At 37.7% G+C, this 25895-nt stretch overlaps 1 protein-coding gene across 1 annotated transcript in view; it reads left to right on the top strand.

Moving 5' to 3' along the window:
- Window positions 1-25741, top strand: part of ETFA (electron transfer flavoprotein subunit alpha) — a 69654-nt gene extending 43913 nt beyond the window's left edge. The window contains exons 10-12 of the mRNA XM_061394721.1: window positions 6998-7063; window positions 13863-13943; window positions 25444-25741. Coding sequence (XP_061250705.1) covers window positions 6998-7063; window positions 13863-13943; window positions 25444-25482 — 186 coding nt within the window. The 3' untranslated portion in view covers window positions 25483-25741. The remainder of the gene's footprint in view (window positions 1-6997; window positions 7064-13862; window positions 13944-25443) is intronic.
- Window positions 25742-25895: the final 154 nt, after the last annotated feature.

The following is a 25895-nucleotide window of genomic DNA, read 5'->3' as shown; positions in this document are numbered from 1 at the left end:
AACTAACTGGTCATTAGATAAATCAAAGGTTGTAGCTTATGTCCTAATTCAGGATGAGGAACTCAGAAATAAGCTATCAACTGATACATCTAGTAACATGGGGTGAAAACTAATGTTAGCTAAAATTGATACTTTTTTTTTTACATATAACCTTATGTTAGCTGTTCATCTCATCTTGTTTTACTGATTTTTCTCCATGATAAATATATTTACTGGAGTTTTAATAAACTAGTGACTTCAGTTAAAGGGTATTAATAGCACTGTCACAATATTGAGTTATTTGTGGTGTAGTGGAAGTACTGAACTTAAACTCAAAGGTTAAGAAGCCTGCCTTTTACTAGGTGTGTGTAACTTTGAATGACTCATCAAGCCTCCTTGAGCCTGTGCTTTCTGTTCTATAAAATGAGAAAAATTTCCACCCCTTAGAGCTATTGTCATAGTGAAGTGAGATAATGTATATAGAGTATGGTGACTGGCATATTATAGACAATTCATGTAGTTGTGATGATTAACGTGCCATCTCAAATACTGATACAATCTAAGTTAGTCCTAGTATAGGAGCATTATCTGATGGTTGAGACATACCTTCAGCTTCATATCAGGAATATGCATAAAGTTCTGTATTCATTTGAAACTCAGTTGAGGCATAAACCTGTCTGAGAATTTCATAATACAGGCAGAGAGCTGTTTGAGAGAAGAGCCACAGTTGTGCTTTGCATTTTGGGGCCTCTTCCAAAAAGAGAAGAGACTTAAAAACAATTTGGCAAACAGAGGAAATAGTTTGGCCTTTTAAATGAGTAGCAGGATGAAATATAGCAATATTAATGCACAAGAGACTTGCAGTAATTAGAAAATATAGTTCGGTTAATCTACTTCTCAAAGAGACATTCATTATTTCCTGTGATGAATTACATTTAACTCCTAACCTGGCATTTGTCCTGGGTATGTGTGTTGTGTTTTAGCTGTTGTAACAGTTGCTGTTTAAGGTTATGCCTCTGTAGTCTTCTGAGTAAACAATGTTAAGAGCATGTGCCATTCTGTAAAATTTGTTTCATCCGAGGCAGTCTTACGGTATTGTTTTTAAGCACATACGTAGGATTGCTGAATTCTAGTTTTTAATAGAACTACTTATATGATGTCTTTAAACTTTTTATCTTCAAATAAATGTAGCTTTTTACATTCCTTCCCCAATCTGGAAAGCAAGACTTTGTAGAAAAGGAATTTTAAACCTGATTTTTAAAGAGGCGAAGAAATACTGGCTTAGTTTTTCTGCTCTGAAAGCTCCAGATTTAACCACTCTTCTCACAGTCATATTTTTATATAAACATAAAAGTAAACATTTAAATCTTTCATTTCTACTTGTTTAAGCAGTACAGAAGTTGCTGCAGGCTGAATACTGTTCCAATTCTAGGAAAAAAGATGTAATTTCAACTTGATATATTATTTTTTGTATGACAAATTTGATATGTCTTGGTAGCTGTCTCTGGGCCATGTATCCCTGTATGAAGATTATGTTAGAATTTTGTGAAGAAACTCACCTCAACTTTCTAGGCCAGCCAGCACTGTCTAGAAAGTTGGGCTGAATTCAAACTTTACAGCTAGTAGAAGAATTGTATCAAGTTAAATAGCAACTTCTCTTAATATAGTGATAGTTACTATCACAATAGTAAACCACTCAAGTAGTTTAAAGTGGGATTTATGTGGCAGTTGGTTGTCTAATGCCTTCTGGTTTAAAGATTTAGTGATCATTCAGTAATAAGAATAGCATTAATAGTAATGGCTCATATTTTGAGCACTTCACATGCATTGTGTTACTTAATAATCCCAACAATCCTATTAGCTGCAGGCATTTAATTTAAAAATAACATTTAAAAAATGTAGGTAGATATGTTGTTTCTTTAGACATAGTGCTGTTGCACACTTAATAGGCTACAGTGTAGTGTAAACATAACTTTTATATACACTAGGAAACCAAAAACTTCTTGTGACTTGTTTTATTGCACCGCTCGCTTTACTGCAGTAGTCTGGAACGTGCAAAGTCTCCAGGGTGTGCCCGTATGCTTTTTTGAGAAGTGTGAGCCTTTCAGGGTAGAGTCTTCAGGTTTTTCTAAAATTTTAAGAAAGAGTATCTTACTAGAGAACAAAATTTGATTATCAGTTTCAGAGTATAAATTTACTGTTTTAAACCAGCCATTTTCATCTGGGTTTTCTTATAATGGTCTACCATACCTGAAAATTGGTGGATTTGAGTCATCTATGTGTTTCTCTATTGACTGCTCCCTTATTTAATCTTCAGCCTTGTCATTCTGCTGACTTTCCTTTTATGATCTTATTCTGAGCCAATAAAAGCAAAGCTAACACAAGATGCTAATGTCATTCTGTCTTGAGGTCTTACTGTCATGCTCTGCAGTACCTCATAGAGCTTACAAGAAGGCTCTTCTTTACTTTGGTTTTTTGTTTGTTTGTTTGTTTTGTCAGAACCTCACGGATTGTGGGATCTTAGTTCCCTGACCAGGGATTGAATCTGGTCTCTGGTCTGTGGAAGTACGATCCTAATCACTGGACCTCCAGGGAATTCCCTTCTTTAGCTTGTTCTTAAATTATCTTGGATCTTTGGCTGTCTAGCACGGTGATAATGATGAAGTTACATGTCGATATTGGGCACTTGAAATGTGGCTAGATTTAATTGAGATTATATTATTAAAATTGGTTTCACCTATTTCGTTTCACTTTAATGAGGCTAATAGAAAATTTTAAAGTATGTGGCTTACAATATTTTTATATTATATATCTCTTTTGGATTTAATAGTGTTAGGTAAAAATCACAGCGTGCAAGTAAGAAACACTTTTCTCCTTAGCATCTGCACCAGGATCTTCTGGAGAGCAGGACTCAGAAATACATGCTCTTGGAATTCCGGATTTCCTGCCCAAGATTTGAGTGAAGCAGGAGAGTGATGTTAGCAAATACTTTCGGAAGAAAGCAGCCAAAACCCAAATCATGCATCAGAGAATACTCTGACCATGTTGATTCCCCAGGTTGGTTAGATTTCTGTAAAAGTGTTAAGATTTCATTTCAGTCTTTCAATTCTCAGACATACAGATTTGTCATCATGCTCGGACTAGTAAAACCTCTTCTAAAAGCGTGTTTTGTTTGAAGGACTAAGGAGCAGGAACAGATGGGATAGGCTGTAAAAGTAGACTCCTGTTTGGCAAAGGACAGAAATTACTCCAGAGAACCATCATCCCCCAAACTGCTTCCTGCTTCTAAAGGCCATTCCGCTTCTTGTTGGCAGGAATGGAAAGTAAGGGGTTGCATAAGAGCCCAGAGCTCTGTCACACCCGGATTTTTACGATCTTACCTTAACCTGTGTTGTTTGACTGCGAGCTTCTAGAGTGTGTACCACAGGGGATTCTTGCTGTCCTGTACTTCTGCTAGTCCATACAACTCTTCTGTATGAATAAGGGAAAAAATACTCCTTTCTCTAGTTACTTTACTGCCATCTGTTGGAAAATTATTGTAATAAAAATGCAGATCTATAATGACTATGATATGAATGATGCTTCCCTCCAGAGTTGTTCAGATTACAGCCTGCTCAGCTGTATATGGTAGCCCTGGGACCACCCCAGGAGTCTACTAGTCACTGAGTGGGCTGAGAAAATCAGTGTTTGAATAAATCTCAGTTCTTGAGTGGTACACCAGTGTCTTGGGAAACCAGATTCTGTGCTAAGGATTGAAGCCTTACAATCCCAGTTATTCAGATGAGCAAGCTGAGGCATAGAGAGATTAAATAATTGGCTCACGGTCAAAGGTCTGTTAGGTGGCTGAGCTGGCATTTATTTCAGCATAGGCAGTGAGATTCCAGAGCCTAGGTTCTAAACTTCTAAACGGCAGTGATATACTCCTCTTGCAAACCTCTGTTAACCACACTGGGTGCAGCAGTCTCCAAGCCCTATTCCTGTGTTATCTGAGCACACTCTAGTGTAGACATCTGCTCCTGAGTTCTTTGGATGAGGCTACAGCTGTAGTCTTTTTTAGGTCTTGGCAAAGAAAGAGGGATTTGTCCTTTCTTTTGCCAGAACTTGAAGTAGGTGCTGCCCCTTCTTTACCAAGCCTATGGCTTTACTTCCCACCGTCCTCTCCATCCTTGAATTGCAGGATGATTAACCCAGACTGCTACCAGCTGTCCTTCGTCCAGTTTCTTACTCTAGTTAAGTTTCTTTCCCTTTGTGAAAGCTGTTAGAACTTTATCTCCAGGACTACCCCTCCTTCCTTTTCTGTCTGTTCCTTTCTTTAATCCCACCTCTTTTTGAACCCTTAATTGCTGTTCCCCCCTCCAACATCACCTCTCATTTTCGCTCCAGATTTTTTTACCTACCATCCGATTTAGAAAGAAAGTGCCTCAGGGCAGGGTTTGCCTTGTTATGTTGTGAAGCAGTGTCTAAAGTGCTCCGTAAATTAGCATCTGTGGAGGGTTTTGCACATACTAATTATTATTATTGAAATACAGAAATGCTTTCTGAACCGTGAGGAAGCATCCTATGACTGTAGTCTAATTGCCTGTACATGTTTTCTGAAAAAGAAAAAAAGCCTCAAGCCTCTCTTCCTGTCTTAGAGAGCCATCAGATCTCAGAACAGCAGCCAAAATCTCAGGACTCGTTCAGGGCTGTTGTTTCAAAGCTTTTCTTATTTATTCAGAGAACTGTGTTTGCACGATAGTAAAATAAGTTCTTGTTGGTCAGGAACAGGTCAAAATTTACCTGTGTGGACAATTTATGCTTTTTAGAAAGGTGGGAATGACCCTGGAACCACCTTTGGTTTCCTTTGGCCCAGAATCTGTTATTTCTTTACTGACATTTATGGTTAAAGCCAGCGGTAGTCATTTCTCAGGAGGTTTAATGTAAATTTCATTTATATCATATTTATGTTGATGTTTAGTGCCAGAGTGAATCAGCATTTTTATTAGCATTTTATAATGCAAATGGAGAGGCTTTTAAGACTTGCTGAATTTTAATGTAGACATGTATGTCAGAAAGACCCCTTTATAGAACTATTGATCCCTTCCAATATATGGTTTGAGAACATACTTCGAAGTGTGGTTAGTGAGACAGTGTCTATCTAAATAACTTACTTTAAAAATCTTTACATTAGAACTTTTTGGCCTGGTTTTCCTGAACGTAGGATTTAGTAAGTATACTGTGATTAATAATTTAATGAATGTTCTCTCTTAAAAGAAATGCTGGTCAGAATAAATTGAATGATGTTAAAATTATCCATTGAAGTTACCTGTAAAGTCTTCAGTGGAAAATACTGGAGCTTTTTCAAAATAGTAGTGCTCCTTTATTAGTCATACAAGTGTCATTGTCTGATAAGAGTATAATAACAAGGCCTTACTGTATTATCCAAAGGTGTATGGTCATAACTTATGCATTGGATTATGTTTAAGATAAAATCATGGGATTGCTTTTTATCCTCACCCCTTACATTTTGCTCTCTGCAGTAGTGTACTCCCCACCCTAAGACACAGACTCTTTAGGCCTAAGTGCTCTTTTCTATTTTCAGGCTTTTGATGATTAACTAATGAGCAGGTTGAATTGAAAAGCAAACCCAGCTCACTGTAGATTTTTAGATGATTAACTCACATTGGGGACTAGGTTGTATCCTTTCCAGAGTACTTAAGGGTATCCTACTGCTCTAGAAGCGGTGGACACTTTATGCCTTTAAAGATAAGACCCAGAGATTCGCTATCAATGTGCTGGGTCAAGTTACAGGTTTCAAGCTGCTCACGAGCTGAGGTTCATCTCTTTTACTGGTCCTCAACTCTGTGTACGTTAGAGCATCCTGAGGAGCCTTTTTAGAAAGGTCGGCTGTTGAAGAGCTTTTTAAAGAAAAGCTCTAGCGCTCATGAATTAGATTACGGGCCATGCAGAAGACAAAGTGGGGCCGCCTGACATTGTCATTGACTTTGAAGTCTTGGCCCTGTAATAAAACTGTGTGACAGAGCCACCTGCAGTACCTTCCACATTACTCATGTTGAGGAGAGACTGTGCTGTCAGTCGTGACAGAACTGTCGTGTCAGCCTGGTTACATGGTAAGAGGCACCCCCTACCCAAGCCAGGGCTTGTTCAGTTTATGTGTGGGGAAAGCTTTTCAGCTGAGGTTTTAATTATCCCTAGTAGACAGAGCAACTAAGCATTTTTAATTAAGCACTTATTAAATCGGTTTTCCATGATGATAGTGAGTTTTAATTTTTAGATAAAGTACAGAGAGCAGTCATCATTCCCTTTATAATTAGTTGAAGCAGAGGGGTAGGAAGAGGTGCAACTGTCATCCACATTTACTGGGAAACTGCAGTGCAGGGACCCGTTTATTAGGCGTTAGAAATACAAAGGTTCATTCTGTGCCTGTGAGAAATCTATTATTTTTTAATTAAGGAGGTTGTGTGTGTGTGTGTGTGACCCTTGAGACTGATTTGTATATTTGGTTTTTCTAAATGTGAAGCTTAATAAATACACTCTTGATTACCACTTCAACAAATATCCATGAGAAGCAAATAGCTAAGTCAAAGTATACTTTAATATGTATTTATATGTTAATATGAAATGTGTGTATATTGTTAATGGCTCCATGCAGGGTGGTGAGTTGAAGAGCTGTATCCAAATGAGTAGCACAGACAGAAAGTACGGCCTCACAGCAAATTGTGAGATTAAGTGAAACAGTTGATGTGAAATGCTTAGCACAGTGGTCAACACACAGTTAATGCTCAAAAACTCTTATTATCCAATATTATTGTTCCACCACTACTTTATGAGTTCAGAGGTAAGTGTGCACTATGGGTTAGGGAGATCAGGGAAGAAGGAAGGCATAATTTAAGTAATACATATTTGCATCTGTTTTATTTAAAATATTTCTGGTGTAAGACTTGGGTTGGTTATAGCAAGTACTTTGGAAGGTGTAATATATGAATGCATATTAATGATATGGTCTCTTTTGTTTCAGGAACTTTATATTGCTGTAGGAATATCTGGAGCCATCCAGCATTTAGCTGGGATGAAAGACAGCAAGGTAACTACACAACAGTGATGATACTAAGAGGAAAAGTGTTCACATTTTAAAATTTAGGTTTCACCGGTATGCCTCCATGTAGTTACAGTGTGTGTAGTGGAACCGTTCACCTTAACACAAACCTAGGGATTGGAAGGTATATACACCACTGTGCCCTGCCTGAAGGTGCACCATTGGTGGGAGAGGCCGTGTGTATCATGGAAAGAGATGTGAACCTGAATCCCGCTCCCCTGCAGACTTACCCCCCGACATGTCTTGTTTGTACCTCAGTTCTTTGTCTGCCAAATGCACGTGTTGGAAGATCTCTTTCAGCTCTGACAATTTGTGGATGGAAAATAGGGGGTGAAAACAACTTGATGAGGTTCTGACTATCTAGTTTATGATGTACTGATACCCGGTTCTCTGTTTCACCCTAGTCCCCTAATGGTCCCACCGTCATACATCAGCAAGGCCCGTCTTCTTGGGTCATTACTAAATTGTGACTGACACATTTTGGATTGGAGCATCTCAGAACCTTAGTAATTGTCAAAAATGCAGCATATAGAGGAGCCACTTGACTTTAACTTGCTGCTTGGACTCTTATCTAGAAGTCCTGTGTGATGACTCTGTGAACATACATTTCAGAATATGACACATTAATTCATGCATAACAATGCACAGTTTGAATTATGAACTTAGTCTTTCATGAAGTCAGAGATGCCTCTGACACTCCTGCTTTTATTCATTCAGATGGAAGTTTGATAGAAAAGGTAATAAAACTTTTAATAGGTTTAACTTCTAACTTGAAAAGATGCATGCACTACCTCCTTGTAACCTCTAAATGAATTGGCCCAAAACCAGTCAGATTTCACAGTTGGATGGCAGGATTCTTCACTGAGCTCTGAAAGCAGCAGTGCCAGTGGGGAAAATGTTATTGCTGCATTAGAGGGTAAAGAAAAAAAAAACCAGTAAACACCGGCAACCTTCAAAAATGTTTTTAGCTGGGCCTGTTCAGACGTATCTAGAATTTTGCTTCTCTTGTTCATGGCATCAGGGCTGGATTGGAGGAGAAATGGACTAGATGGTATATGTCAAAGCAAAAAGGGAATAATTGAATTAAGGAGACCCGTGTTGGGGAATAATCTGTAAGAATAAACTTGAGCCAATAATTTGTCTGTCCATCCAGTCAACAAATATTTACTAAGTCTATATACTTTGTACAGATGCTGGAGTTGCTTAAATGAAAATGACATAGTCCCTGTGATAACTCTTTTGTGGGAGACACACCAGTCTTAGATTGTAATTTTGGCTAAGTTCTAAAATGGAGGATTGGGACTTCCCTGGTGGTCCAGTAGTTAAGAATTTGCTTTCCAATGCAGCGGATGTGGGTTCGAGCCCTAGACAGGGAACTAAGATCCCATATGCTGCAGGGCAACGAAGCCCATGTGCCACAACTACAGAGCCGACCTGACGCAGCCATAGATAGAGTGATTGGTTTAAGTCTGGTAGTTCAGTTCAGTCGCTCAGTTGTGTCAGACTCTTTGCAACCCCATAGACTGCAGCACGCCAGGCTCCCCTATCCATCACCAACTCCCAGAGCCTGCTCTGCATATAAACTGTATACCTATTAATAAGGTTGAATACAGTCTGTGCTTTAAAATGTCTATAAGGAAGAAGAGTATGAATTTATAAGAACATATTAAAAGAGCCCTAGAATACAAACAAGATTTTATCATAATTATTTACAGTTGATATTTCAAGAATATTCTTTCAGTAACCTGAGAATTCTGTAACTGACCAAAATCTTTTTTCTTAAATACTATGGTGGTTCTTTGCCCACAATTACATGCTCTTTCTTTAAAAATAACTTTTATATAGTGGGATGAAAAAGCTTTCAGATGATTAAACTGTCAGATGTTTGACTAGGTGGCCTCCAGGAAATCATTAACCATCGTTAATTAAATAAATCTCTGCTAGTAGCTGTGAAGCAGGCTACTTATTCCCAGAAGAGAAAGACCACGATGCAAATCAATGCCTGTGATTCAAAATGTTTGTCCTTGTGACTAGATTTGAGGTGTATATTGAAACCATGCTATATTATAGTCTTCGCCCACACTTTAATATATATGGCATGTTTCTCTGGATCAGTAGTTACCTGGACTGCAGTGTGTGCCAATTTCAGATATTCTGGAATATTCAGGCCTCGGGGCCCTTTTAGAGGAATTTACACATATATCATACAGACTATATTTTAAGTTAGACTGTATCAAAATACTTGAAAAAGGTGTTCTGCCTGTTTTCATATGATGGAGTAATAGGCAGGGAAGTACTTAATTTTACTTCCAAAGATTCAAAAATTATCATTTTTTAATTAAAATAACACCATATTAGAGTCAAAAGTCTAATTTTACTTTAATTGCAATGGTGTTAGAAGCATCTGTGGGGAATACCAAACTATTTGTAGTGTATAAAGAAATCTGTTATTAGTAGAATAATTGTGTAAACATAACATGTTTTTTAGTGACAGTTTCTCTGTAATCTGTTACTGATCTGTCATTATAATCTTTTACATTTAAAGATTTTGTGGGAGTTAAGAGGAACTTGTGGTAGTTTTTGTAGGAGACGTAGTACTTTGTTACATTTACTTGCTGCATACATAAGGACTTAAACTTTTTTGTTTTAAATATTCATCTTTACTTAATAGGCCAACTAGATAGTTAACTTTTCTATTCTCACAGTAGACCCAGGATAGTAATTTAAAAATGCTAAATGGAATGCAGTATATAGAGAATAAATAGTTTGAGCTTTAAAGCCTATGAATTAGGGAATGGCTTTGTTACTTTTTAAAGTTGAAATCTAACATTTATAGTCACAAGTTTAAAACATATATATTGTTAATAGGTGGAAAAATACTGATCATTGTATAAGTGAAATAAGCTGAGAATTGACTCTAATAATATATATCTCATGATTTGACAAAGTTGACTTCTGTCTTGTTGAATAAAGCACACCAAATATAAAATGGATGAATAAACTTTTTATCTGTGGTTTTTATTCAGTATATCTAAAAATTTTCAATGACCTACAAAAATTTCCTGTTATATTTGGTTGGTTTGGTTTAAGTCAGGTTATTAATTTATATACAGAAAATTCAACATTTTTAGTATACTGCATTAAAACATTCTTCTGCATGGTAAAATGTACATAACATAAAGTTTACCATCTTAATTATTTTTAAGTGTAAAATTAGCTATGTACACACTGACAGTGGTATTAAATACATTCATAATGTTGTGCACCCATTATCACTATCCAATTCTACAACTCTGTTCATCTTTTAAAACTGAAACTCTATACACATTAAATGGTATTTTCCCAGTCTCCCACCTCATAGTCCATATACTTATAACCACAATTCTACCTTTTGTTTCTATGGTTTTGACTATTCTAAGTACATTTTAAGTGGAATCATCATTTGGTATTTGTCTTTTTGTGACTGGTTTATTTCACTTAGCATAATGTCCTCAAGATTCATCCATGTTGTAGCATATGTCAGAATTTTCTTCCTTTTTAGGCTAATAATATTCCATTATATGTGTATGTGTGTGTTTATACACACACACCACATTTTGCTTATCCATTCATCTATTGATGAACTCTTGAGTTGCTTCCAAGTTTTAGCATTTATGAATACTTTGCTATGAACACAGGTATACAAATATGTTTTCAAGGCCCTGTTTTCAGTCCTTTTGGGTATATATCCAGAATTGGAATTGCTGGGTCACATGGTAATTTTATTTTTAATGTTTTGAGGGACTACTATGATGTTTTCCACAGCAGTTGTACCATTTTACATTCCCACCAACAGTGCACAGGGGTTTTAGTTTTCCACACCCTTTTCAGCACCGGTATGGTTTTTTTTGACAGTAGCCATCCTATTAGATCTGAGGTGGTATCTCACTGTAGTTTTGATTTGCGTTTCCTCAGTGATCAATGATGTTGAGCATTTTTTCATGTGCTTACTGGCCATTCATATATCTTCTTTGGAGAAGTGGCTTTTAAAGCCATTTGCCCAATTTTTGAATTGGACAGTGTGGTTTTTTGTTGTTGAGTTTAGTAGTAATTTAGTAGGTTTTAAAAAATATATTCCATATATTAATTCTTTATCAGATATATGATTTGTAAGTATTTCCTCTCATTCTCTAGGTTACCTTTTGACTCTGTTGATAGTGCCTTTGCTGCTGCTAAGTCACTTCAGTCGTGTCCGACTCTGTGCGACCCCATACACGGCAGCCTACCAGGCTCCGCTGTCCCTGGGATTCTCCAGGCAAGAACACTGGAGTGGGTTGCCATTTCCTTCTCCAATGCAGGAAAGTGAAAAGTGAAAGTGAAGTCGCTCAGTTGTGTCCGACTCTTTGCGACCCCATGGACTGCAGCCTACCAGGCTCCTCCACCCATGGGATTTTCCAGGCCAGAGTACTGGAGTGGGGTGCCATATAGTGCCTTTAGAGCCACAAATTTTTTTAATTTCCATGAAGTTCAATTTGTCTGTTTTTTTGTTGTTGCCTATACCTTTCATGTCATATTCAAGAAATCATTGCCAAAACCATCATCATGCAAGTTTTGCTCTATGTTTTTCATCTGAGTGTTTTGTAACTTTAGGTCTAATGTTTAAATCTTTGATCTGTTATGGGTTAGTTTTTGTAAACGGTGTTAGGTAAGAGGCCAACTTCATTCATTTGTATGTAGATACCTGGTTTTCCCAGTACCATTGTTGAAAAGGCTATCTTTTCTCCATTGTATGGTCTTGACACCCTTGTCAAAAATCATTTGACCATATATGTGAGGGTTTATTTCTGGGCTTCCTCTTCTGTTTCGTTGGTCTATAAGTCCCACTTGAGGTTTCTTGAGAGTCCATATGAATTTTAGGATGAGTTTTTCAGTTTCTGCAAAAGTCACTATAGGAACAGTTCTGATGGATATAGGATTATTGGTCAACAGTTTTTTTCTTTTACCACTTTGAATGTATCAGCTCACTGCCTTCTTGCTTCCAAAGTTGGTAATGTAAAATCTGCTGATAGTCTTGAGGATCCCTTGTGTGTAGCAAATCAATTCTCTCTGTTTTCAAGATTCTCTTTTTATCTTCAGCTTTTGAAACTTTGATTATGTGTCTTAGTGTGGAGTCTCTTTGAATTCATCTTACTTGAAGTTTGTTGAATTTCTTGGATGTTTCTATTCATGTCTGTAATCAAATTTGGGGAGTTGTCAGTCATTATCTCTTTAAATATTCTCTCTGCCCTCTTCTCTGTCTTCTCCTTCTGGGACCACCATAAGATATTTTGGTCCTCCTAATGGTGGTCCACAGGTCCCTTAGGCTGTGTTCACTTTTCTTAAATCTTTTTTCTTTCTGTTCTTCAAGCTTGAAAATTTCCATTGTCCTATCTTCCAATTTGCTGATTCATTCTCCTGCTTGATCGAATCTGCCTTTGGATCCCTCTAGTGAATTTTTCATTCACACTTTGTACTTCTTACCTTCAGAATTTCTTTCTGGTTTCTTTTTGAGTTTTCTCTTTATCACTATTTCCATTGCATTCACACATTGTTTTCTTGACCTTCTCCTCATCTCCTTTTAGTTTTTTTTTTTTCAAACATCTTTAAGATGATTATGTTAAAGTCTTTGTCTAGTAGATATCCCAGTTTCTGTTTATATTTTTTTCCTTTGAGTGGGCCATACTGTTTTCTTTTTTTGCCTTGTGATTTTTATTTTGTTGAAAACTGGACATTTAAATCAATAATATAGTAGATTCTTCTATTTCCCTAGAGTATGCTGGGTTTTTTTGTATTTGTTACTGTTTTTGTTTATTGTTCTTTTTGATTGTTATACACTGTCTCTGTGCCAAGAGTTAACCTGAGGTATATAAATTTACGGGCTTCTGGAGTCTTTTCAGAGTCTGTGCCTTTCCCTAGGCATGTATGGTCACTTTGTAGTTTTCCTCTGATATGCATTTGCTTTTGAATGTCCTAGTCATTAATATCTGGCTACCACAGAGGGAAAATGCCACAGAGGGAAAATGAGAAAAATGAAGAGCACTAATCTTTTAAACCCCCTGGGAATAACTTTGACAGGTGGGTGAAAACAGTGGTTGAGGTACAACAGCAAGAGCCACCCTCGTCTTTGTTTGCACCTTTGTGATCAGGTGCAACACACTATGATCAAAGCAGAGATCCCCAGTATTTAGAGGACAAGGTTTCTTTTACCCACTCTGACTGCTATAAGCTGTATGCAGGCTGTTCCAGGAATATGTACACAGCTGCCTGCCGCCAGGAATGAGAGATGGGGGTTTAGTAGCAGCTATTCTGCTAAGAGCTACAGTTTACCATTCAAGTCTTCCCCTGGAAGTTGCAAACCTTTAATAGATTCCAAAATTCCAAACTGGTTACATGAAAGATTCTGCCAGTTCAGTTGTTGTGTAGATGGGGAGACAGTTTCTCAGTGTTTCCTACTTGGCCGTCTTCCCAGAATCCTCTCCGATTTGTTACTTATCTACAACATTTTTTCATAAGTTAAAAAAGAGCTTTTTAAAAATAATGATATAAAACCTTTTTTAAATATTGCAGTTGGCCTGTGGTAGGGATGAGAGATAATTTTTTGTTATGTTCCTACCCAGAAACTTCTGAATTTACAATACCAGTACAAATTAAACTAATCTTATTTGGTAGACATTTTTAAGAATACAAATTTGTTGTTACAGAAGTTAGAATAGAACCATCAGTCTATGTGGTATGTTTTCTTTAAAAACTCTTTGCTTTTATTTCACAGACAATTGTGGCTATCAACAAAGACCCAGAAGCTCCAATTTTTCAAGTGGCAGATTATGGAATAGTTGCAGATCTATTTAAGGTAAGTTGGCCTTGAGAGTGATAGCTGTTATCTAGGTTGTCATCCAAGAACCTGCAGGAGTTGGTCAGGGAGGAAGCTGTTATAGGAAGACATTGTGTGAATGTGTATCTGTGTCTGTCTGTGTATGTATATATTAATGTATTTACACAATTTTGAACTACTTAAAGTGAAGAATTGTTCTGCTTAATATATGATGTTTTTATGGAGCATTATATTAATAACTTTCCCTTTAAGAAGTCCATATTGTCTTTAAACATCCATATGATTCTTGGCATCTCACGTACTGTTGGTACACAATATGAAATGACTCAAATAATTATAACCTAGAACCATATTTACCGTATACCTTAAAGAAATTCCCATCATGACCCCTCATTGAGAGATTTACTAGTGATGCTCTAGCTTTTCATGGGATGAGTGGGCTCTCAAGTCCACTTTATCGACTCAACAGGTATGCTCTGCTTGCTGTGTTTGAGAGTCAAAGGCCTTCCTAACAGTGACAGCCATAGGAAAGAACACTTATTTCTAACTCCTCACACTCTTAATTTTTTTGTATTCTTTTTGCCCTCCTACCACCCTTATGTTTGCCCTTTCAGTGAAAGAATTACTTCAGTGATATAGTTGAGCACCTGATACCCATTTGGCCACATTTAGAGGTCCTAGCTTATGCATGGGCTGGCCTCTTTTAGTCCCTCAGGGCCTGTCTACAAGTTTCTCGGTTACCTTGTGCAGAAATCACTTAGGCAGTGATTGAGGCTCTGAAAGTAGCATCCAACGCTAGGTTTACTAACCCGTCACATAGAACTATAATGAGCTGCTGTGGGGCTTTATGGAGAGGCTGCAGCCTGAGAACAGAACCAGGGGTGGTCTCCCCAGCAAGAGGATTGGCCCATTGCCACGGCTTCTCTAGCACTTGGATGATCCAGATGAACTCACGAGTGCACTTTGAGAGCACATCTGTATTTTGAAGTGTATGTTCATGCTCAGTGAAGAATGGGCCCTTCAGATGCTCAGCAGTTCCTTGATAGCGGCCCAGCCTGCCTGCTGAGACTGTAATGGGGCTGTTGCCCTGGGTCAGCAAAGGGCATTTTTCCACGTGGAAATCCCTGGGTAACCCCTGCCCACATGCAACCCAGAAGAGCCTCTATCTTGCATGGGGAAAATACAGCCCATCTTCTGTGGTCCTAGGTTTCTGTATCTGAAATGCAGGGTTTAGGTCAGTTGGCTGCTCCTGTGACCTGGCCCAGCTGTAGAAGAACTGTGACTGTAGTGGCAGTCATGTGACCAAGATATTCCAGTGGGAGGAAAAGTTACTATGAAAAAAATAAAATCTTTTTGTATTCCTGTGTAATAGTACCTTTGTCCAAGTAGAAAGCATTTAGTTCCAGTGAGATACAGATAAAGGGATAAAGACCTTTAAATTTAAAAATGAAATTACTACTTGCTGAACCCCAGCCATGTCTCCTGTTGACATGTTTGCAAACAGACATTGAATGTAGTTGCCTTTTATTTTTCTTCAAGAGACTATTTTAATAAATTTGTAAGTAATTTTGTTTAAGGTATGTTTTTCTGTCTGCTTGTGTACTGTATTTTGCTGCCCACACGCTTGATAAAAAAACGAGGTGTTAAACAGTCAGACATTTGTGATGCTCACACTGTGGACACCTGCCCTGGGGCAGGAGCATCTCTGTAGCAGTGTTGGGTGCAGCAGTGTCCCACAAGTTGTGCCTCTTGCATCAAGGGCAGCTCCTGGGTGTAACATGAGAGGCGATGCCTGTGTCTGTTATGTGAGTCTATGCACACGTGTGTGTGCATGCTCAAAGAGATATTGAGAGTTCTAGGACACTGAGAGTGGAAAAGGACCTCAAAAATCATCCAGAAAGCTGATTTCCAACTTGAGATTCTCAAGCTATTTTTGGTGTGTTAAGAAGCACACTTTAAAAACTTTTTCTGAATTTCTTACTGAGATAACATAGCTTTATAACATTATATAAGTTTCATGTGTACAACGTTATATTTCTACTTCTGTATATCCTACAGTGTGCTGACCACCAAAAATTTAGTCTTGCCCCATCACCATATAGGCGATCGGCTTTAGTCGCTGTGCCCTCCCCCCAGCCCTTCCTGCTCTCGTAGCCACTACTCCCCTCCCCCCAGCCCTTTCTGCTCTGGCAGCCACTACTCTGTTCTCTGATTCTGTGTGTTTGTTTTTATTTGGTGTGTTCATTTACTGTGTTTTGGGAGGGGGTGTCTTTTATACTGGAGAAGGAAACGGCAACCCACTCCAGTGTTCTTGCCTGGAGAATCCCAGGGATGGAGGAGCCTGGTGGGCTGCCGTCTGTGGGGTCGCACAGAGTCGGACATGACTGAAGCGACTTGGCAGCAGCAGTCTTTTATATTCCACATGAATGAGATTGTCTTTCTCCTTCTGATTTATTTCACTTAGCATAATACCATCAATGCCCATTCATGTTGTCACACATGGCAAAATACTGTTCCATTGTATACATATAGACCACATCTTCTTTATCCATTCATCCATTGATGGCCACTTAGGTTGCTTCCATATTTTGGCTATTGTAAATATGCTGCAATGGACCTAAGAGTCCCATTATATCTTTTCAAGTTAGTATTTTTGTACTCTATGGATTAAAAACCCAAGAGTGGGAGAGCTGGTTCATGTGGTAGTTCTATTCTTAATTTTTCTGAGGAATCTCCATACTGATTTCCAAAGTGGCTGTGGCAATCTACATTCCCACCAACAGTGCACCAGTGGTCCCTTTTTTCCACATCCTTACCACCAACACTTGCTATTTCTCGCCTTTATGATAACAGCCATTCTAACAGAAATGAGGTGACACCACCTCGTGGTTTTCACTTGCAAGTCCCTAATAATGAATGATGCTGAACATCTTCTCATGTACCAGTTGCCTTTATGTCTTCTTTGGAAAAATGTCTGTTCACCTCTTCTGCCCCATTGTTTAATTGGAGCGTTTGTTTTGTTGTTGAGGCATATGAGTTCTTTACATATTTTGGATATTAACCCCTTATTGTATACATGATTTGCAGGAACCTTCTCTTGTTTCATAGATCGTCTTTCCATTTTGTTGATGATTTCCTTTGCCATGCAGAAGCTTTTTAACTTGCCATTTGTTTATTTTTGCTTTTGTTTGCCTGAGGAGACATATCTAGAAAGATGTTGCTAAGATTAATGTCAGAGAGCAAACTATCTGTGTTTTCTTCTAGGAGTTCTGTGGTTTCAGGTCTTACATTCAAGTTTTTGATCCATTTTGAATTGATTTTGTGTGTCAAGTTTCATTTTTTTTGCCTGTGACTGTCCAGTTTACCCAGCACCATTTATTAAAGAAATTGTTCTTTCTCCAGTGTATGTTCTTTGTTCTTTCATTGTAAATTAATTTTATTTCTGGGCTCTCTATTCTCTTCCATTTGTTTGTATATTTTTCTGCCAGTACCATGCTATTTTGACTACTATGACTTTGTAATATAGTTTGAAATCAGAGAGTGTGGTACCTTCAGCTTTGTTCTTTTTTCTCAGGATTGCTTTGGCTTTGTGTGTGGGGAGGGGGTCCTTTTATGGTTCCATGCAAATTATAGAATTTTTTGTTCTATTTCTGTGAAAAACGTCCTTGGGATTTTGATAGGGATTGCACACGAATCTGTAGATTGTTTTAGGCAATATCAACATTTTTAAAATGTTAATTTTTCCCATCTATGAGCATGGAATACCTTCATTTACTTATGTCTTCAGTTTCTGTCAACAATGTCTTACAAAACAAAACAATGTCTTAAGAGTCTGGTGTACAGGTCTTTCACTTCCTTAGTTAAATATATTCTTGGGCATTTTATTCTTTTTGTTGTGATTATAAACAGAATTGTTTTTTTTAATTTCTCTCTCTGCTGGTTCATTGGTAACATGTAGAAATGCAACAGATTTTTGTATGTTGATTTTGTGCCCTGCAACTTTGCTGTATTCATTTATTATGTCTAATAGTTTTTTTGGTGGCATCTTTAGAGTTTTCCATATGTCAAATTATGTCATCCACAAATTTTTAGTGACATTTTTACTTCTTCCTTTCCGATTTGGATGCCTTTTATGTCCTTTTCTTGCCTAATTGTTCTGGCTAGGACTTCCAATACTATTTTGAATAAGAGTGGTAAGAACAGGCATCCTTGCCTTGTTCCTGATTTTAGAAGGATAACTTTCACCAAGCTTTTCACCACAAAGTGTGATGTTAATGGGTTTAATATGTATGACCTTTATCATGTTGAAGCACATTCTTTCCATATCCACTTTATTGAGAATTTTTTATCATAAATGGATGTTGAATCTTGTCAAATACTTTTTCTGAATCTACAGAGATGATCATATGTTTTTATCCTTCATTTTGCTAATGTTGTGTGTCACATTAACTGATTTGCAGGTGTTAAACCACTCTTGCAGTCATGGAATAAGTCCTACTTGATCATGGTGTGTGATCCTTCTTATGTATTGTTTGATTTGTTTTGCTAATAATTTTGTTGAGGATTTTTTCATCTATATTCATCAGAGATATTGGCCTCCAATTTTCTCTCTCTTTTTTTTTTATATTGTCTTTGTCTGGTTTTGGTATCAGAATGATGTTGGCCCCATAAAATGAGTTTGGAAATGTTCCCTCTTCAATTTTTTGGAGTAGTTTGAGAAGGGTGGATATTAAATCTTCTTTGAATGTTTAGTAGAATCACTTGTGAGGCTGTCTGGTTCTGAACTATTGTTTTCTGGGGAGCTTTGATTACTTTGAGCTTTTTAATTCAATCTCTATACTAGTGATTGGTCTATTCTTATTCTCCATGTTTTTATGATTTAGTCTTGAAAAGTCTGATTCTAAGAATTTGTCCATTTCTTCTAGGTTGTCCTATTTGTTGGTATATAGCTATTCATAATATTCTCTTATAAGCCTTTGTATTTCTGTGGTACCCATTGTTATTTATCCTCTTTTGTTTTATTTGTCAGAGCCTTCTTTCTTTTTTAGGTGAGTCTGACTAAAAGTTTGTCAATTTTATTTATCTATTCAAAGCATTAGCTCTTAGTTTTGCTGATCTTCTCTATCATCTTTTTAGTCTCTATTTCATTCATTTCTGCTCTGATCTTTATTATTTCCTTCTTCTGCTGATTTTGGGCTTTGTCCTTTTATTTCTCCTTTGATTTTTTTCCATTGGCTCAATAGTTGTTCAGTGACATGTTGTTCATTCTCCATGTTTTTGTGGTTTTTCCAGCTTTCTCTTAGTTGATTTCTAGATTCTTACCATCGTTCTCAGTCTTGAGACTTGTTTTGTGTCCTAGCATACAGTCTCTCCTTGAGAAAAGTTCCATGTGCACTTGAGAAGAATGTGTGTTACATTCCTACATAGATACACATCCATCATATCAGGTCTAATGTTTCACTTAAGCCTGCTCTTTCCTTATTGACTCTAGATTATCTCTTGGTTGATGTAGGTGGAATCTCTTACTGTTGCTGTGTTGCTGCCGTTTTTTCTGTATAGATCTGTTAATAGTTGTTTTACGTATTTTGATGCTCCTGTGTCAGGTGCGTATATATTAGTAAGTTGTATCTCCTTATGAATTGTCCCTTTTTCATTATATATTGTCCATTTTTGTCTTTTGTTAACTTTACGGTCTTGCAATCTTTTTGTCTGATATGAGCGTAGCCCTACTTGCTTTCTTTTGGCTGCCATTTGCTTGGAGTATCGTCTTCCAATCTTCGATCCCTTAAGTAGCCCACATTTGACTATTGGGAGACTACCTGGAGTAAGACATAACTTTTGTTTGCCTTTGGCAAGAATTAAGGCATTGTCTATCTCATGCTGCTCAGAAGTTCTGAAGCACAGTTCTATATGCCTTTGATTAATACAAAGTGGTGAGAAAGTTAATCAGTTTTAAAAATGCAGTCTTGGGGAAAACTGGTTAAGAAAATATGAAAAATTTTACTTGAGGTGCAGCCTCTCATTTATTACTGTATGAGTAACAACCAGGATGTGTTCTTCTTAAGTTGTCTGTGTCTCAGAGAGAGATGATTTAGGGAAGTTGCTGAGCAAGTTGTTGGCACAACTAAGAGAGATTCCTGCTCTGTTCTTTTTCTCATTACTGTCTTTCTAGCTCATCAGGTATCACAGCCGGTTGGTTCACCACCACTCCTGTACCTTAGACGAATTGCAGTAAATAGGACCACGTCTTTTACAGACTCTGGCAACCAAGGCAGAACTAAACAGAAATTAGATTGTTTTCTCAGTTGAAATCAGAATTAAGTGTAACATGGATGAGTATTATAGTATTAGATCGGTGCAGAAGTAATTGCTCTTTTGCATTGTTGAACTTTGCCCTTTGATATTGGAGTACATTCTCAATGTGGTTATGTTATACATCATTTTGATGCATATTTCTCACTTTATGTTTTTTGCTAATGACTTATCACTTGCTGTGTATCTTATATTTATTTAGACTAGGGAAATGATGTTAGACAAAAAGCAAATTTGAGCAGTTTTCTTATTCAAATTCAAAATGGGTCGTAAAGCAATGGAGACAACTTGCAACATCAACAATGCATTTGGCCCAGGAACTGCTCATGAACATACAGTGCGGTGGTGGTTCAAGACATTTTGCAAAGGAGAGGGGAGCCTTGAAGATGAGGAACACAGTGGCCCAGCCATCAGAAGTTGACAGTGACCAACTGAGAGCAATTACCAAAGCTGATCCTCTTACAACTACACGAGAAGTTGCCAAAAAATTCAGTGTTGACCATTCTGTGATCATTTGGCATTTGAAGCAAATTGCAAAGGTGAAGAAACTTGATAAGAGGGTGCCAAAGTGTTGTCTTCTCTTATCCTATGCAACATCAGTGAACTATTTCAATTAGATTGTGACATGCAATCAAGATTGGATTTTATACAAAAACTGGTGATGGCTGGTTGAACAGAGAAGAAGATCCAAAGCACTTCTCAAAGCCAAACTTGCACCAAGAAAAGGTCGTGGTCACTGGTGGTCTGCTGCTGATCTGATCCACTACAGCTTTCTGAATCCTGGCAAAAATGTTACATCAGAGAAGTATGCTCAGCAAATTGATGAGATGTATGGAAAACTGCAACTCCTGCCGCTGGCATTGATCAACAGAAAGGGCCCAGTTCTCATTGACAACACCTGACCAAACATCACACAATCAGTGCTTCAAAAGTTGAACAAATTGGGCTGTGAAAGTTTGCCTCATCTGCCATTTTCACCCGACAGCTTGCCAACTGACTACCACTTCAAGCATCTTGACAACTTTTTGCAGGGAAAATGTTTCAACAGCCAGCAGGAGGCAGAAAATGCTTTCCAAGAGTTTGTCAGATCCCAAAGCATGGATCTTTATGCTACAGGAGCAAACAAACTTATTTCTCATTGGCAAAAATGTGTTGATTGAATGGTTCCTATTTTAATTAATAAAGATGTGTTTGAGCCTAGTTATAATTTAAAATTCATGGTCAAAAACTGCAATTACTTTTGCTCCAACCTAATAATTCTGACAGAAGAGCAGACAAGGTGGCATAGTGAATACACTTCTCACTGGAGCTACCTTCTATCTTTAAAAATCAAAATTTTAAGGTATAACAGCTTAAAAAATATAATTATGCAAATTATGAATGAAAATTAATTATTATCTATTTGGGATTAAGATCTTAACATCATAAATCAAATAACAGCTATGTAAAAAGGACTTTTTTAGACCAAATTTTTGTTTAAAAATTTCAAACTGTATCACATATAACAAATATAGAAATAGCTATTGGACTAATAATTCCCTAAGGTATATCACATCCACCAAATTTCATCATGTCTAGAGTAAAACTGTATATGCATAACGTTTTATTTTCTTTTATTTATTTTTTCACTTCGCCTTTCAACAGTCATATGAGTTAGAACAAATTTATTTTTTCTTTATATGACAGAAGTAACATGGTACAGTAATTGCAAGCTTCATTTCATATTCTGTCTTGGGCATATACTAATTAAATTATCTTAGCAAACTTACTTAATCTCTCTAAATATAAGCATTCTCATAAGTAATATAAATATTACCTTATGGTGAGATTTACTGCACTTAGTTTAGTCTGCGTTAAATATTCGCCTACCTGTTTGTATTGCTCCATGCAGGTACATAGTAGGTGCTTAATAAATGGTGAATCTCAGAATCAGAGTTATAGGACAGAGGGAACCACCTGACTGTAGTTTTGTTAATTTTTAAAGATATAATAACTTTACTGGGCTATAATTCACATGTCATAAAATGTGTGCTTTTAAAAGGTACAGCTCAGTGTTGTTGTTTTGAGTATATTCACAGAGTTATGCATCCATCACTGCTAGACTAGGTCTAATTGTGTCTACTTGTGCTAACATTTTCCTCACACTGAGAAGAAACCCCATACCTATTCGCAGTCACTCCCTATTCACATTCTCCCCAGCCACTGGCAACAGCTAATCTCCTTTGTGTCTGTAGATTTGCCAGTCCTGGATATAGAATCATGTAATACGTGGCCTTTTGTGGGTGGCTTCTTAACATAATGTTTTAAAGGTTCATTGTTGTAGCAGCACTTTATTCCTTTTTATTGCCAAGTAATAGCCATTGTATATATATGCCATAATTTGTTTATCCATTTATCCATTGATGAACTTTTGAGTTGTTTGCACTTCTGGCTGTTATAATTAATGCTGCCATGAGCATTCATGTATGAGTTTTTGTGCACTGTTCATCTTTTTTGGACACATATCTAGGAATGGAATTGCTTGTATACTTTTATAACTGTGTGTTTTACATTTTGAAGAACTGCCTACTATTTTACAAACTCATTGACCCACTTTATGTTCCTACCAAATAATACACAAGGGCCCCAATTTCTCCATACAGTTGCTAGCACTTGTTATTAGCTTTTACTGTAGCCATCCTAATGGTTGTGAAGTGGTATCTCATTGTTGTTTTGATTGACTCTTTTTTTTGGATGACAAATCATATTGAGCATTTTTTGTGTGTACTCTTTGGCCATTTGTGTGTCTTCTTTAGAGAAATGTTTATCCATGTTCTTTGTCCATTTTTTCATTGAATTGTTTGTTTTGTTGTTGTTGAGTTGTAAGATTTCTTCATATTTTCTGGATGTTAAACCCTTATGAGACCCTTAGTATGTTTTCTAAATACTTTCTCCCATTTTGTTGGTTGTCTTTTCACTTTCTTGGTAATATCCTTTGATGACAAAAGTTTTACATTCTGATGAAGTCCAGCTCATCTGGTTTTTGTTGCTTATGTTTTGGATGTCATATCCAGGAATCTATCATCATAACCCAAGGTCCTGATGATTTACCCCTACGTTTTCTTCTGAGTTTTATGTTGTTTAACTATGTGTTTGATCCATCTTAAATTAATATTTGTGTATGGTATGAGGTGAGGGCATAGCATCATTCTTCTGCATGTGGATATCCAGTTGTCTGTCTCTGTTGGAGAGACTCTTGTGTCCGCATTGATTAGACTTGGCATAACTCCTATCTGTTTAAACCTTTTTCACCTCTCTCCAGCATAGCCGTTCTCTACAGTCGTTCTAGTCCCTTTACTGTCTCTGGAACCTACAGTGTTTATCCGTTTGCCTCCTCATTTTTTGCCCAGAATCTTTTTTTCCTCCATGTTAAATGTTCTGATTTTTCCTAGTCCATACCAGACTCAACTTATGTCAGGGTTCTTGAATTCAGAGCTTTTAATGCCGTTCTCATCCTCTTACACTACAGTATAAGATGAGCAGGTTTCTAATCAAGTGGTTCTTAGGCCTCTGTCTCTTCCCTCCTTGTGGCCAGGAATCAGGCCTGATCCTCTCTATTTCCCATAGTGCTTATCCTGAGGAAATACTAAATAAATGAGTGAAACATAGTTGTGCTGTGCCTTATATCAGTACATGGTCCTTTTTGAGACATGAATTCACTGTCATCTGGTCTTACTGAGTAGGGAGCTGCCTCTGCAGTATCTAAAATAGAAAAAAAAAAGAATTCATATCTTTCAGTGTGCTGAGGCCATTAGATACTCAGTAAACTGAGCTGGCATGTTTTTTTCCCTAACCAAGGCATTGTTTGGTATGCTTGGGAATTCCAGGATTGGTCTAACAAAAATGATATGGAGCATGGAGAGAGAAAGACCCCTCAACCCTTTTGGGGGGAGTGCAGCAGGGGGACTTTCTGTAAGGTTTTTAAAAACTATGTTCTAAACCAAATTGATGTTTTATTTAAAAGAAGTTGGGCCCTAGCCCATTTTTCATGAAACATGTAGGTCCCACATGAGGCTCGTTTAGCATGTCATCTATGTGACTGGCATAAGCTCATGGTCTCTCCACCAAGGAAACTGGGGGAAATGGTGCCAGCACTTAATGCTGCCCCTGAGCTAATGCCTGCTGGCTCCATGGTAAACACGGGCCTTTTAATAGGCTGGAGACAAAGTGACATTCGGAAGAAACAACATGTCGACAATTTCCTTAATAAATTTTGTACGAACACATTATTTCCACCTAATGGAAATGTAGCTCTCTTAAATAATTGAGAGGCTATATTCATCAGTGGCGAGTTCAGCTGGGATCTTTGTGAGCTAGGGCAGTCGACAACCCTTTGGAAGCTGAGTAATTGATATTTTACACGAGTGGCTAGGCTAGTTTTCAGGCAGGCCCTGTGTGCTCCTGCAGCCCCCACATGTAGCCCTCCTCTGTGACCCAGGCTGTCACAAAGCAGCTCCACACCGAAGCTCCGGTTGCGGCAGTTCCTGAACTGCCCAGGCCAGGGGTTAGTAACGAATCCTTTCTAAAGTGGGAGCCAGCTTGGTCAGTTTCCTTCACTGTGGTTTCTTGCTGTGTCTGCTGACCAGCCACTGCGTTAGCACAAGGCCTTGGTTTTAGTAAAGAGCAATGATGGGTGACGTCCAGCATGCAGCTCATTTTTATGTGCCAGAAGATGGTAACGTGCTGAGGAATAACAACTACAGTGTTTGTTAAGTGAATGATGAATGAGTGAATAAACAAGTACTAGAGGAGGCTGACAGGAGTCGTGACTAAGCAAGAGACTGAAGGTAGGGCAGGACTGCAGTGAGGGAAGGAAGAGTGCCGGGGAACACAGAGGTCAAAACATACACTGTTCTCAACAGACAAGAGAATCGTACTTCCTGTTCTCAGGGCCGCCTTTCTGAGGTCTGGGGTTGTGTCACAAAGGCTTCCAGGCCATGAGTGGGCTTTTGGCTCTGCCAACCACATGTCCCGTGGATGGGGAGAGAGACTGTGGGAAAACAGGGAGTCCTTGGGAAGGCAGAGGGAGGGGGCTCTTTGTACCTCCCGTACCTCCTGGTGATTCACGTTGTTGCTTCTGGCCTTTTTGTACTCCTTAGGGAGCTGTGACCTTATCACAAAGAAGACTCAAATTGTTTAATTATTATTATTTTGTTTTAATTTGCAGGTTGTTCCTGAAATGACTGAGCTATTGAAGAAGAAATGAGTCATGACCATGTCTTAGGACGAAAATTGTATCAAAGTATATTCAGCTGAAATCATAGAAATTCATGGCTAATATAACAATCATCGGAAAGTGTGGAGAGCTACATTTCATAATTTGAGGAAAATTTCTAACAGACACCAAATGCTTTTTTTATGGGGTTATTATTATTTCTTAATTATTTGTGGTTCTAAACAGTTATTTTTTTGAAATTTTATAGCTCTGTAATACATAATAAAGCCTTTCCATAACTTTAAAACTATTACCAAAATATGCCTATCTTTGTAAAGGAAGAGAGATAATTGAAAAAACAGGAGTGAAAATTATTATTTACTCTTGCTGGTGTTGTTCATGGATGGCTCTGTATTTTAGATAAAATTATAAACATGAATGTTCCCACCAGTCTAATCAACATA

Source organism: Bos javanicus, chromosome 21, assembly GCF_032452875.1.
Source record: "Bos javanicus breed banteng chromosome 21, ARS-OSU_banteng_1.0, whole genome shotgun sequence".
Classification (NCBI taxonomy): Eukaryota; Metazoa; Chordata; class Mammalia; order Artiodactyla; family Bovidae; genus Bos; species Bos javanicus.
Note: the sequence above shows the minus strand (reverse complement) of the source record. Positions and strands in the feature narration are given on the sequence as shown.